Genomic DNA, 14,156 nt, shown 5'->3' on the forward strand with positions numbered 1-14,156 from the left:
ATAATATATATATACAGTATATGTCTAACGAACTACGAACGGGAAGAGTCTCTTATAAAATGTATTCTTATATAATATATAAGCAAACCATTGAAGACCTATTCGAAGGCCGAAACTAACTGATTTGATGCTATAAAGGGGTTAGGTGGGTTTCAGAGGTTGAAAAAAAGAAGATTTTGACTATTTTTTTTTTTATCATATATTTCATATATTTTATTTAAGCAATTCACTGTATCTAAGATACATAATATATATAAACAGTATTTTGTGAAATTTTTATTTAACAATTTCGAAAACTCAGCCGTTGGTACCTCATCTTCCTTGATGTCTCAAAAAAAAATGCTCTTGCCGTGGACAGCATAGCTCATTATTGGTTCATCTAAAATCAGAAAACCAAACTGATTTCGTTAGTACATGGATAAATCTCGTTGTTGTACGAAGGGGAAAAAAAATCAAAATTTGAATTTATGACAGGCTTTGAACCAAAAAACACATTTTTTAGCGAAATTTTCGACATACATTGGCTAAAAAAAAATTGTTGTAATTAACAAAAAAAAAATCCTTCGTTCAATAACTAGATAATGTTATTTCAAAGATTTGTACAAAATTTGAACTAAATCGCTTCATAACTTTTCGAGATATCGTGTCCACCGACTTAAAAAATGGAGTTTTGAGATAAACACCTATACGAGCGAAGCGCTCAACTGACGTGATCTAATGGGCGGAACTTCTGAAGGGTCTATCTCTTAGAATTTTACTCGGATTGACTTAAAATTTTAGGAGAGTATTTTAAATATACTGTACTATTTAATGAGACAAAAAAACAAAATTCGATTTTTTGAAATTTTCAAACCCACCTAACCCCTAAAGGCGCTTAATTTGCACTTCTAAGCACATAAACTAGGAGTGTCAACCCATTGCCACAAGGTAAGATTAATGAAAAATAATTTAATGGGCCTTTCTATCAAAAACAATAATAGAGAGTACTAAACTTTTATTTTTCAAAAGCCATCTTTGCTTACAAATTTGTTTGTTGTCCAAAAAAATTACCATATATACATTTTTTGTTGTTAAATTTTCCATTTTATCGTTTCTGACAATAGACTGTAAGTTCCGAACTGGCGCAAAAGGCAAAAGTGCAAAGAATCCCATACTCCGATATGTAATGGAAAGAATTAATAGACAGAATGGAATTAAATTAGTATGGAAACCAGGACAAATGGGAATAGCAGAAAATCAGCTAGCTGAAAAATCAGCTAAACACGCCTTCGGCATGCCACTTGTAATAGAGACTCTTTGCTTAACAACCATGAATTCATGACGAATTTCCATGGTTCGTATCTCAGAACATTAAGAGACAGTTTGTGGGAATCGTCAACCTGTTTTCAACGGGCCGACAACTTCAGATGCAATTGACCAAACTACCAGATGCGATTGACCAAAATCTCACGCGAAAAATGTATCAAAATGCACAGAATACCAGGTTCCATAAAAAATAAATTTCTTTGTTTATGAAAAGTTCATTCATTAGCTTCTTCTTCTTAATTGGCGCGATAACCGCTTACGCGATTTTGGCCGAGTTTAACAAAGCGCGCCAGTCGTTTCTTTCTCGTGCTAACCGGCGCCAATTGGACACACCAAGTGAAGCCAAGTCCTTCTCCACCTGATCTTTCCAACGCAGAGGAGGCCTTCCTCTTCCTCTACTACCACCAGCTGGTACCGCATCGAATACTTTCAAAGCCGGAGCGTTTGTATCCATTCGGACGACATGACCCAGCCAACGTAGCCGCTGGATCTTTATTCGCTGCGCTATGTCTATGTCGTCGTAAAGCTCATACAGCTCATCGTTCCATCGTCTGCGATATTCGCCGTTGCCAACGTGCAAAGGTCCAAAAATCTTATGCAGAATCTTTATCTCGAACACTCCAAGCGTCGCTTCATCGGATGTTGTCATCGTCCAAGCTTCTGCGCCATACGTTAGGACGGGCATGATGAGAGTCTTGTAGAGTGTTAGTTTTGTTCGTCGAGAGAGGACTTTACTGCTCAATTGCCTACTTAGTCCAAAGTAGCACTTGTTGGCAAGAGAGATTCTACGTTGGATTTCAAGGCTGACATTGTTATCGGTGTTAATGCTGGTTCCTAAATAAACGAAGTCCTTTACAACCTCGAACTTATAACTGTCTACAGTGACGTGGGTGCCGATACGCGAGTGCGCCGACTGTTTGTTTGAAGACAGGAGGTACTTCGTTTTGTCCTCGTTCACCACCAAACCCATTCGCTTTGCCTCTTTATCCAGTTTGGAGAAGGCAGAACTAACAGCGCGGTTGTTAAGGCCGATGATATCGATATCATCGGCATACGCCAACAATTGTACGCTCTTATAAAATATTGTGCCTGAGCGATTAAGTTCTGCGGCTCGTACGATGCTCTCCAACATCAGGTTAAAGAAGTCACACGACAGCGAGTCACCCTGTCTGAAACCTCGTTTGGTATCAAACGGCTCGGAGAGGTCCTTCCCAATTCTGACGGCGCTGCTGGTGTTGAGCAACGTCATCTTACATAGCCGTATTAGTTTTGCGGGGATACCAAATTCAGACATCGCGGCATACAGGTAACTCCTTTCCGTACTGTCGAATGCAGCTTTGAAGTCGACGAAAAGGTGGTGTGTGTCGATTCTCCTTTCATGGGTCTTTTCCAAGATTTGGCGTATTGAGAATATTTGGTCGATGGTAGACTTTCCAGGTCTGAAGCCACACTGATAAGGTCCAATCAGTTGGTTGACGGTGGGCTTCAGCCTTTCACACAATACGCTCGCTAGAACCTTATAGGCGATATTTAGAAGACTAATCCCGCGGTAATTGGCACAAATTGCAGGGTCGCCCTTCTTATGGATTGGGCAGAGCACACTTAAATTCCAATCGGCAGGCATGCTTTCATCCGACCATATTTTGCATAGGAGCTGATGCATGCACCTTACCAGCTCCTCGCCGCCATGTTTGAATAGCTCAGCCGGCAGTCCGTCGGCGCCCGCGGCTTTGTTGTTCTGTAGCCGTGATATTGCTATTCTCACCTCGTCATGGTCGGGTAACGGAACTACAATTCCGTCGTCATCGATTGGGGTATCGGGATCTTCACATTCTCTACGACATGCGCAGCTGTCACTGTTTAACAGGTTCGAGAAGTGTTCCCTCCATAATTTAAGATTGCTCTGTACGTCAGTCACCAGATCGCCGTCTTTGTTCTTACAGGAAAACGCCCCGGTCTTAAAACCTTCTGTAAGCCGCCGAACTTTCTGGTAGAATTTTCGGGCGTTGTTCCTGTTGGCCAGCATCTCAAGCTCCTCGCACTCACGTATTTCGGCCTCTCGTTTCTTCTGTCGGATAATACGTCTCTCTTCCTTTTTCAGCTCTCTGTAGCGATCCCACATGGCTCGCGTTGCGCCCGATCGCAGCGTAGCTCTATAGGCGGCATCCTTTCTTTCTGCGGCAGCATGACATTCCTCGTCGTACCAATTGTTTTTTCGGGCTCGCCGGAATCCGATTTCTTCTTCGGCGGCGGTACGTAGGGAACGAGAAATGTTGCTCCATTGCTCGTGCATGCCGGTTTGTTGGGAAGTGCTCTCTGAGAGCAGGAGTGAGAGTCGAGTGGCGAATCTTCTGGCTGTCTGTTGTGATTGCAGCTTTTCGATGTCGAACATTCTTTGCGTAGGTAGATGTACGTTTTTTGCTGCACAGAGGCGTGTGCGCAGCTTGGCTGCAACAAGGTAATGATCCGAGTCGATGTTGGGTCCTCGGATCGTGCGTACATCTAATACACTAGAAGCGTGTCTTCCATCTATCACAACATGATCGATCTGGTTTCGCGTTTTTCGATCAGGGGACAGCCAGGTAGCTTGGTGGATTTTTTTATGCTGGAATCTGGTGCTGCAGACTACCATGTTTCGGGCCCCGGCGAAGTCGATCAGCCTCTGTCCGTTACCGGATGTTTCGTTGTGCAGGCTGAATTTTCCGACTGTGGGACCAAAAATTCCTTCCTTGCCCACCCTGGCGTTGAAGTCGCCAATCACGATTTTTATGTCGTGGCGGGGGCAGTGCTCATACGAACGCTCCAAGCGCTCATAGAAGGAATCTTTGGTCGCATCGTCCTTCTCTTCCGTCGCGGCGTGGGCGCAAATTAGCGATATGTTAAAAAAACGTGCTTTGATGCGGATTATTGCGAGACGCTCGTCCACCGGAGTGAACGACAGTACTTGGCGACGAAGTCTCTCTCCCACAACAAATCCGACACCGAATTTGCGCTCCTTTACATGGCAGCTGTAGTAGACGTCGCAAGGTCCTATGGTTTTCTTGCCTTGCCCCGTCCATCGCATCTCTTGGATGGCAGTGATGTCAGCCTTTGCTCTTACGAGGACATCAACCAGCCGGGCAGAGGCACCTTCCCCATTAAGGGACCGGACATTCCAGGTGCATGCCCTCAAATCGTATTCCTTATTTCGTTTGCAGGGGTCGTCATCAGTGTTGGAAGTTCTCATCCGAGGCTTTGTTGCTGTTTTCATTGGGGGGGATTTTTAAGTGGCGGGTCCCAAACCCAGCGCACAACCAGCTATGCTGGGATGCTTCGCCTTCTCACGTTAGCTCACTCCCGAACGGGTGTTCGAAAGCTAACCAGAGGATACGTGGGCTAATCCCGGACGTTGTGAGCTGCTTGAGCCATATGTAGAAGAATCGTCCTGGCCACTCCCAAGTGAATGGCGATCAGTAACTTTCCCCACTTGCGTGGACTTCTACACATGGAACCATCCTCCTCCATTCATTAGCTTACATAAGCGAAAATTTCTCCAGCACAGAACGAACCTCTAAATGTCACTTTATATGTAGTATATATACAGGGTGAACGATATGAAGTGTTACCTATTTAAAACACCATAAATTTTTTGTGTGAAACTAGTTTTTATTGATTTCAAAGGCAAAATTGTTCAAAAATGATTAAAATTTTAACATATATTCACTTTAGCTCGATATGACCACCTTTTGCCTTGACTATAGCCTCCAAACGGTCAAAAAATGAGTTGCATGCTGCACGAATGTGATCTTGAGGTATTTTGGCTCATTCTCGTATAATCGCTTTTTTCAGCGCATCCATACTGGCATATTTTTTAGTCCTCACCTTGCTCTCCTAAATGGACCAGATGGAATAGTCCATCGGATTTGCGTCTGGCGAATTCGAAAGGCATTGTGTGGACGAAATGAAGTGTGAAACATGATTTTTTAACCATTCTTGGCTCACACGAGCTTTATAAGACGGTGCCGAGTCCTGTTGGAACGTCCATGGTTTACGACCGAAATGTTTGAGTGTCCACGGCTCCAAAGCAGCTTCTAAAACATTTTCCCGATAATAAGTCGCTTTCTCTTTGACACCAGGCCCATGAGCGGTCACTGCGGCCCAAACCATTACCTGCGATGGGAAATTGCTTCGAGTGGCCATACGTAGGCTATAAAATTTTCGTATGAGAGTTCGGTCAAGTAAACACGATCGTTTTGAGTGTTTATGAACTGTTCAATTGGGACATTTTTTTTATCAGAAAACACAATGTTAGGACATTCGCCAGGTTCGTGCAAGGGCAACAACTCATTTGTTCTTTTGCACCGAACTTTTTTTGCTGGGGTGAAAGATCGTGTGCTTTTTGGAACTTGTAAGCCTTGACCTTGAGCTCATTTTTCAATATGCGTCGAATTCTGTCTTGCGATATTTTCAGTTCTTTGGCCATTTTTTTCCACCTCGACGTGGGTTTCGTTCAAATCTTCACACTTCATATCGTTCACCCTGTATATATGTATAATATATATAGGGTTTTACAATTGGTGCGGGTCGATTTTGGCGCTCTGTGGCAGCCATTTTGATTTGGTGACATCTGTCAAATCTTTTGTTTATTATTCAGTTGTTTATGCAAAATCATTATGGCAAGTTACACGATTGAACAGCACGTTCAAGTGATAAAACTTAATTATAAAAATGAGTGTTCATTAACGCAAACGTTGCGCGCATTGCGCCCATTTTTCGGTAGACGTGGTGGCCCTTCCAATTTCTTATGGCCCATATTGAACCATGTGGACCTAGACGACATGTGGTTCCAGCAGGACGGCGCTACGTGCCACACAGCAAACGCCATTTAATTCCATTTCAACATCCACCCGCCCTTATTGAAAAACCCTTTGTATATGAACATTAATGCCGTTATATATATATATATATATATATTTCCCTTTTTTGGGTGTTTGGCCGAGCTGCTCCTCCAATTTGTGGTGTGCGTCTTGATGTTGTTTCACAAATGGAGGGACCTACAGTTTCAAGCCGACTCCGAACGGCAGATATTTTTATGAGGAGCTTTTTCATGGCAGAAATACAATCGGAGGTTTGCCATTGCCTGCCGAGGGGCGACCGCTATTAGAAAAATGTTTTTCTTAATTTTGGTGTTTCACCGAGATTTGAACCAACGATCTCTCTGTGAATTCCGAATGGTAGTCACGCACCAACCCATTCGGCTACGGCGGACATAATATGAATGCATATATGATAATCAGCTGCCTTGTATGGTACCGTCCAAGGCGAATTTATTACAGGTGACAGTAAACACATATAAGTAAACCCCTACATGTATTTGTTGTTGCGTTTGGTCCAACCATCACGTCAAAATCAGCAAGCAAATGTAAACATACCAATACATACAAACAAAGCATATCATTTTGACGTAAGCCATACCTAAGGTGAAAAATTCAGCTGGGTGAACGCTGTCACCTTAATAAATCCACCTTGGTACCGTCTTGCTATGACTCTTCTTTTTCTTCTCCTTCTTTTTCATTCTTCTAATCGGTGATCATCATACCATAGCTTCATTAACAAATTTTCTCCATTTTATTATATCCATGACTCCATCTGCGAACGTTAATTTTCTTATGTAGAGCATACACGCTCCAACCGTTGTATCAACACGCTGCACAATGAGTTGGATGACGGTTTAGTATACTCATTCCAACATGATATTATTATTCTCATTTTCGTTAACATTTCGCAAAATACAGGAATCAAGTGAAATTTGTTCAATAAAAATAATTGATAACATATAATATTATTTATTAATTACTGTTTTATTTCTATTTCATTTTTATAATAATCTACTTATTTTCTGTGAAAATCAAAATATAGGAAATTAAATTAAAAAATGAGTAAAACGACGAAAAGCAATACGAGTACAAATACTCATAAAAGCAACCACAACTACAACGATTTAGATGCTAACAATGATATGTCGGATGAATTGAGCGCGTACAGCTCGGAGGAAGACGAGGTGACATCACGAAAATCGCGAAAAATACAGCCAACAGATGCTGCGGATTACGAGGATGGGGGCGGAATGTAAAAATGTAAATTAATGTGTGTGCAAGTAAATTACAAGTGATATTTTCATATTTGAGCCGTAAGCCCTGGCAGCTAGTGCTCCTTTTTTTATTGTAAAATAATAATTTATTGTTATTTTCCATATATTAAATTAATTAAATTTCTGTGAAAATAACTAAAAAACAAAAATGTAGACAAAGTTTGTTGTACAAACTCATTGTACTCCCGTTAACACCGCTCACCCAAAAATTAAAACTTTTTAATTTTCATGCAACCATTGTGCCAACTTCGAAATCAGTTGTACAACCATACTATATATGGTACAACCGTTTATCCAACGTGCCCATGTTGATACAACGGTTGGAGCGTGTTTAATCTGCATTAAAATCTGATTCAACGTCATCGAACCATTTCATTCGTGAGCGTTCTCTTTTTCTTCCTCCAATCGATAATAAAATAAGTACATATATGTAAACTATAATTTCCGAAAATAATTTTAATTTATGACACTTCTTCAACACAATTTTAATTAAAACTTACCTATGACACTTCCTTTTACCTTTATATTTCCTTTAAGCCTGTTCCAACAAAAAGTTGCATAAAAAACATCTATGATTGTCCACTACTGAAATTAGTGCCCATTTACACACGGAAACATTTGGAAGGGAAACATTTTGTTCGGGGGTGAAGGACGGCCTGTACTGGCAACACGCTTTGCTCTTCTTATTCGTATTTCTTATCTTAAAGCAATTTTTGACAGTTGCTTCATTCGTTTTCTTCTTTTGTGGAAGGAAGTTCTAAGTTATGTGTTGGTTTTCAATCAAACGGAAGATAACAACGATGACAAACATCCGAACGCTGCTTGGGAAATGCACGATTATTTTTGCTAGTAAAGTAGGTATAATTTAAAATAGTTATGGGACATGTTTATGTTGATTTCTAATTTTTCCCTGCATTTCTAGATACTCAAGTTAATTTTAAATTAATTATTTACATATGAAGTATTTTTAATTTAATTTTTTTTATTCAAGTACAGGAATTTCAAATATATTTCAATAAAAAAAAACAAAAAATTATTTATTATTTAACCAGTTTGCATTTTTCATTCATATATTTAATAAACTGTTGTCGAACGCGCTCTGCTTTACATGTAAGCGCGTGCTATAATACATCCGAACCAGACGATGCTAAAGTATTAAATGTCAAAATGTTACCGAAAACAATTTTGCCCGTGTGGCCGCGAATGAGACATGAAAACAGAATTTCCAGTGTCTCCCTTCCAGATGACTCCGTGTGTAAATCCGGTGTTAGAATGCATTTAAGATCAGTTATATTTTTATGATCCTGGATATTCCTGTATTCTATTTTCTTTTCCTTTCTAATCAGTACTACGTACATAGTTATATATTTTTGAAGAAATAAAAGAGTAAAAGCCCATTTTTTTTAAATAATTATTTGCTTTCTTATCGGGTCACATCCGTTTCTAATAAAAATAAACAAATAATCACAGTATTAACACTTCTCAGCAACCCTGACGCTAACTAAATAACAAAAATGCAATGCAACCTTGTGTTTTGATTTATTTATTATAGCTTGTAGACAAATCGCCTGTTCCTGACTCATGAGTCCGTTTTGTCTCTTATAATTCCAAGACAATGGTGCTCTTTAAAGGCTTGCTGATATTAACAATTTTTTATGGTGCTTTAGCTGCTTCTGGACCACTTCCAGTTGTGCTATGGCATGGAATGGGTAAGTTGATCTTATGGTTTCTGCAAATCTACATCAATGCACTTGGTAGTCGCTTACTTGCGCTTTTCCATCTTCAAGGTGATACTTGCTGTTTTCCCTTCAGCATGGGTTCCATAAAGAAACTAATTGAAACTGAAATAAATGGCACATATGTACTGTCGTTAAGGATCGGCGGCAATATTGCACTAGACTATGAAAGCGGTTTCTTCCTACATCCTGACGATCAAGTGCGTTATGTGTGTGATCAATTAATCAAAGACGAACAGCTAGCAGGAGGCTACCATGCTATTGGCTTCTCACAAGGCGGACAATTTTTGTGGGTACAATAAATGCATGCTGAAATTTATTATTGATTTTACTTAAACAATACAGGCGTGCTGTGGCTCAACGCTGTTCTAGTCCCCCTATGAAAACATTGATTTCTATAGGTGGACAGCATCAAGGCGTCTTCGGTTTGCCGAAATGTCCATCACTTTCAAACAACGCTTGTGAACACCTACGGAAGTTATTGTATCGCGCTGCTTATAAAGAGTAACTTCATGCCCCGTTTTTGTTTTTTTGCTAAATGAGTGTTAATTACCCCCTTTTTGCATTAGATGGATTCAACGCGAATTGGTACAGGCTACTTATTGGCATGATCCGTTACACGAAGAGGAATATCGACAGAAGAGTTCATTTCTTTCAAATATAAACAACGAAGTGTTTATCAACCAAACTTATATCGATAATCTAAATAAACTCGAAAAGTATGTATTGAAGAGACTGCTACTAAAAGCTGCAAATTATAATAGAAATATGTTTCAAACAGTTAAAAATATTTTCAGATTTGTTATGGTCATGTTCTTGAATGATACCATAGTTCAGCCCAGAGAATCGCAATGGTTTGGTTTCTATGCACCTGGTCAAGATACAGCAATTCGACCACTAACTCAAAGCGGAATCTACGAAGATGTAAATTAAAAGATTCTATGCAAACTGTTGTGTTTATTATTCATTCCTCATTTGTTTCTTATGCAGCTCGGACTAGATAAAATGGATCATGACGGCAAACTATTACATTTATCTGTAGAAGGTGATCATTTACAAATGACTAGCACTTGGTTCATAGAAAATATTATACCACTGCTTAAAAAGAACTAAGAGACAGCAGATTGTTCTGAAAGATCTCCTCATATATGCTATATACTCAGTGGATTGGATATTCTATACTCAGTGGAATGAAGTTTCCTAAACATATTTGTGATAAAAAGAACGAATTTCTTTGATTTTATGAACTGTTTGAATGGCTGATATTAGTACTTGACAAGTTGAAATCTTTTCTTATAAATTCCATGACTATGCACATTAATTTTTTAGCGGTAATAAAACCAGGTGCGTACTAAAAAAATGTATGTAATGTGTAGAATTCCCAGGGCAACCAGTTCTACGTATCGAAATGACTGGGGTTTTTCTCAATTAAGAGCTGCCGCCACAGTAAACTAACCCTGTTTAGTGCGATGAATTTCACCCCTCATCAATCGTCCGTGGTGTCTCACCTAGGCTGTTCCAAAAACTTGTTTGCAAGACTAGCATTGAGTCCAACCCTGGACCAGAAGTATATTTCTGCAGCGTCTGCCAAAAACGGCTCCACCCTACTTCAACATCTGTTGGAAGCAATCAATGCAACGGGTGATGCGTGTTCAGGCCTTAAAATACATAGAGTGTGGGTCACACGGTTTGTGGCTGCATGTAGATCTCGCCCTCAGCCGCAAGCGAGTTCTGTTTTCCGCTGACGTAACGGGGGTACCTCTAAGCACCTCAATTGGAAAATCCACGACTTTTTGGATCTCACCAGAGCAGCATAGGTTCACGTCTTTCTCATTCCCCTCCCCCTTTGGCACGAAAAATTAGAGATCCGGGACTATACACGAGAACCACTGAAGCAGCCAGACCGACAGGCAATTAAAGACATGCACCGGGAATCCCTTACCGCCTTTTATGAACTCTCGCTCTCCGAATGTCCTTATTGGCGTCCAACCTCCTTCCACTGCAGAAGAAGAACCTCAGCTGCTTATGAGGCACACGTTACTCTGGCACAATTACGTTCGGATATTTTTGCAGGTTAAACTCCTATCGCTGCATAGGAATATATTTTTGCGATGTCTGCTAGTTGCACGCTACTCAAACGACTAGTTTTTTTAGGTATGTTACCTTCATTTTTTATTAAATATGTACATTCGTATATTCAAGTAAAATATAAAAGAAAAAAAGTTATTTAAATGATTGGCGCAAACATTTCTCAGTGCAGTTCTCATTCAAGTACTGCCGCATGCGCACAGAAGCTCTTTCAACTAGTGTATGACGCACAACTTGTCCATAGACTCATTTTCAAAAAAAGCAATTTAAGACAAATATCTACCGAACATAGCAACGGCTTATACGATATCTGTGCTCTCAATCACTGACACAATATCCTCCATGAAATTGCACAAATGCGTATAGGTCTGCATGTAGAGTGTGTCACGGAACGCCTTGCGATGACGCAACTCCTTAGCTAGCCATTGTTTAATTTCCTCTTCGTCCAATTCCAAATCTATATTTTGAGCATCGCCCCCAGCGCCTTCATTTAGTAAAGAAGTGGTCTCCTTTTGTATTTCATAATAAGTTTCCATGTACTCCTGCCATGTCACTTTCAGGAAAGCCTCCTCAATGGTCAATGTCAACTCTTCCCATTCATCGATTCCCGTCGAAATAATACCACGCACGTACACATAGCAAGCCCGCTCACGTTCCGTATTGTTGAGTATTTTCTCCTCGAAGTCTATTGGCGGTTTGCCGCGCATCTCCTCTAAAATACCCAGCATCTCGACGAAAAGTAAAGCACGCCGATCGGGACTTCCTTGGCGCAATATCATAGCTTTCAAAGTTTCTACACTAAGGTCCCAAGCAGGTTCACGTGGCTTCTTCAAACGTTGGTATAGTTCCTTCAGTAATTGTATGTCATGATAACGCTCACAACGATAGCCGGGATTGTTGAATTCGAAGAGCTCAAGTTCAGTGAGGGTGCGCTGGTAAGGACACTGCGTTTCGGGCCCTTTAATAAGCGGTGTGAGTGAAGCCAAGCCCGTGGTAAGCTGGCGCGCCATCTTAGTATTAGACTTATTCAGCACATCTGTTAGGTCAGCTCTAATTTTGTTTACATATTCTGGCGCTGGCTTGCATTTTCCATACAGTCGCAAAACGACAGCGTCTATTTTGCGACAAAAAAAATATGGATCTATTTTTAGCATCCACTTTTCTTTTATGACGTTGACATGACGTGGTTGAAATTGCACAACCACTTCCATGGTATCGCCTGACGCAAGTCGAAACGGTGTTTGCGGGAAGAGAAATTCATCATCGTTGGCCTTCAAAAGATTGGTATTCTTTCCGAAATACGGCCGATGCACCCATTCGAAATTCAACACCTTTTTGCCCAGATTTTCCACATGTAAAACGTGCTTGATGACTTTGTCGAAAGGCTCGCATTCGAAACGAACCTCTATCTCGACATATTTAGAGCTACGTTTCTCAATAAATTGGAAAACATGCTCGTTTATCTTGACATAGTAGTCGGGTTGTGGCGGTGGCTCCTCCACACTCGTTTCTGCCTGTGTATCTGCTTGACAAGCGGACGAATCCTGTGATATATGATGTATGAGCTCTTCACCTATATATTTTATATCCACATTGTGTTGCAACAAGTTTATCTTGTCAAAACCTTCGCCCACAACTTCCAATTTCTCTATATCTGGATAGAATTCAATTACACGTTCTAAATCGTGACGCTTCTCTTCAATGCGATCCTCTAACACTTTCGATTTCAGCCAATCCGACTTCTTGCTGGTACCCTGATCCTTCGGCTTTCCCAATAGCTCTTTCTTAGTTATCGACGGTAAGCCGCTAATCTCAACTATCTTCTCACCGTCGCGCTCTGCCTTTGGCAACGTTTCACGTAATTCATTCACGTGCTGACATGTGTTACAGTCCATATATTCCGGTAATATAGATGCATTCCTATTTATTAGAGTCAATGGCGTTACACGTTCGGCATAGTCCATCAAGCGGCGCACAGTCTGCTTGTCACGTTCATCAACGGTGACTGCACGATTGAAGAGTACCTGGGCTGGTAATTTACCAGTCTTGAGCTGTATGTTCGCCTGCACATTCTTGCGTTGCTCCAACACATCCTTCCAGTACTTGAGTCGTCTGTCATAACTATATTCGGAACTTCTCTTCGCCACACTGGAGCAATGCGACGGAGATAATTCAATATTGCCGAGCTTATCATCAAAGATTTTATTGACCAACTTCAAAACGATGTGCCGATTATGGATGAACGTGCCAGTCTTTTCAGTTTCATTCCCATTGGAAACCGAAGAAGACGGCGAGAAAACATTGATGAAGCTATTGAGCGCCAAATGGGGATTACTTACTGCAAGATTGGCAGTATTGGATAAGGACATGGTTACAATTTTTGTTTTCTTTTTCACAAGTTTCCCTTATTCGTCGATGGATTCTGTTTGTGGATGAGCTATAATTGGAAATGTACCGGAAAATTTATAATTAACTAAAATATTTGGTACATATGCCAATGAAAGACTATCCCTACTATATAAAAAGTAATTGCAGGATTGCAGTGTTTTTTTTATTTGAGACGAAGTGATAAAGTAAAGCAATAATTTCTTACTTTTTTCTGAATGAAAGAAAATTGATAATTAAAAAAACAAAACTTGCATGAGTAATTACGAGTAACTCAAAGTGCACAGTGAGTTGGAATTCGAGGAGGGCAACACAATAGAAACAGAAATCAGTAAAAAAAAACTTTATTATCAAATTTATCATTAATTTGAGCATTTGAACAAACGCCCTCCCCAGAAAGCGGTTTGGCAGTTCGATGGCGCTAAAACTGCACGACAAGGAATTGTTAAATGAAAAAGCGACAACCTAAAATAGTGGAGCGTCTGGAGCGTTAAAAACATTAAAACCTAGGA

At 40.4% G+C, this 14,156-nt stretch overlaps 2 protein-coding genes across 3 annotated transcripts; one reads left to right on the top strand and one right to left on the bottom strand.

Annotated features, from left to right (window-relative positions):
• The first annotated feature begins 8,999 nt into the window (after window positions 1-8,999).
• LOC129237468 (palmitoyl-protein thioesterase 1) lies at window positions 9,000-10,492 on the top strand. Its single transcript, XM_054872246.1, has 6 exons — window positions 9,000-9,144; window positions 9,223-9,460; window positions 9,517-9,675; window positions 9,741-9,890; window positions 9,969-10,095; window positions 10,162-10,492. The coding sequence occupies exons 1-6, from the start codon at window positions 9,051-9,053 to the stop codon at window positions 10,282-10,284; spliced, it is 891 nt and encodes a 296-aa protein (XP_054728221.1). The 5' UTR covers window positions 9,000-9,050; the 3' UTR covers window positions 10,285-10,492.
• Window positions 10,493-11,343: 851 nt separating this feature from the next.
• LOC129239260 (uncharacterized) lies at window positions 11,344-13,924 on the bottom strand. Of its 2 annotated transcripts, none has more exons than XM_054874629.1 (2): window positions 13,853-13,924; window positions 11,344-13,696 (listed from the first exon to the last, which is right to left on the bottom strand). In XM_054874629.1, exon 2 carries the CDS (start codon window positions 13,626-13,628, stop codon window positions 11,559-11,561), a length of 2,070 nt encoding a protein of 689 aa, XP_054730604.1. In that variant the 5' UTR covers window positions 13,629-13,696; window positions 13,853-13,924; the 3' UTR covers window positions 11,344-11,558. The 2 variants fall into 2 exon arrangements, with proteins under 2 accessions (XP_054730604.1, XP_054730603.1); XM_054874628.1 differs by having other exon boundaries at window positions 13,775-13,858.
• Window positions 13,925-14,156: the final 232 nt, after the last annotated feature.

Source organism: Anastrepha obliqua, chromosome 2 (assembly GCF_027943255.1).
Source record: "Anastrepha obliqua isolate idAnaObli1 chromosome 2, idAnaObli1_1.0, whole genome shotgun sequence".
Classification (NCBI taxonomy): domain Eukaryota; kingdom Metazoa; phylum Arthropoda; class Insecta; order Diptera; family Tephritidae; genus Anastrepha; species Anastrepha obliqua.

What these genes read in the sequence shown, in the direction of transcription:
- LOC129237468 (XM_054872246.1), top strand. Translation starts at nt 9,051, where the DNA reads ATGGTGCTCTTTAAAGGCTTGCTGATATTAACAATTTTTTATGGTGCT. An exon ending in TATCGCGCTGCTTATAAAGA is followed by an intron (nt 9,676 to 9,740) that starts GTAACTTCATGC and finishes TTTTTGCATTAG; the next exon opens with ATGGATTCAACGCGAATTGG. An exon ending in AATCTAAATAAACTCGAAAA is followed by an intron (nt 9,891 to 9,968) that starts GTATGTATTGAA and finishes AAATATTTTCAG; the next exon opens with ATTTGTTATGGTCATGTTCT.
- LOC129239260 (XM_054874629.1), bottom strand. Translation starts at nt 13,628, where the DNA reads ATGTCCTTATCCAATACTGCCAATCTTGCAGTAAGTAATCCCCATTTG.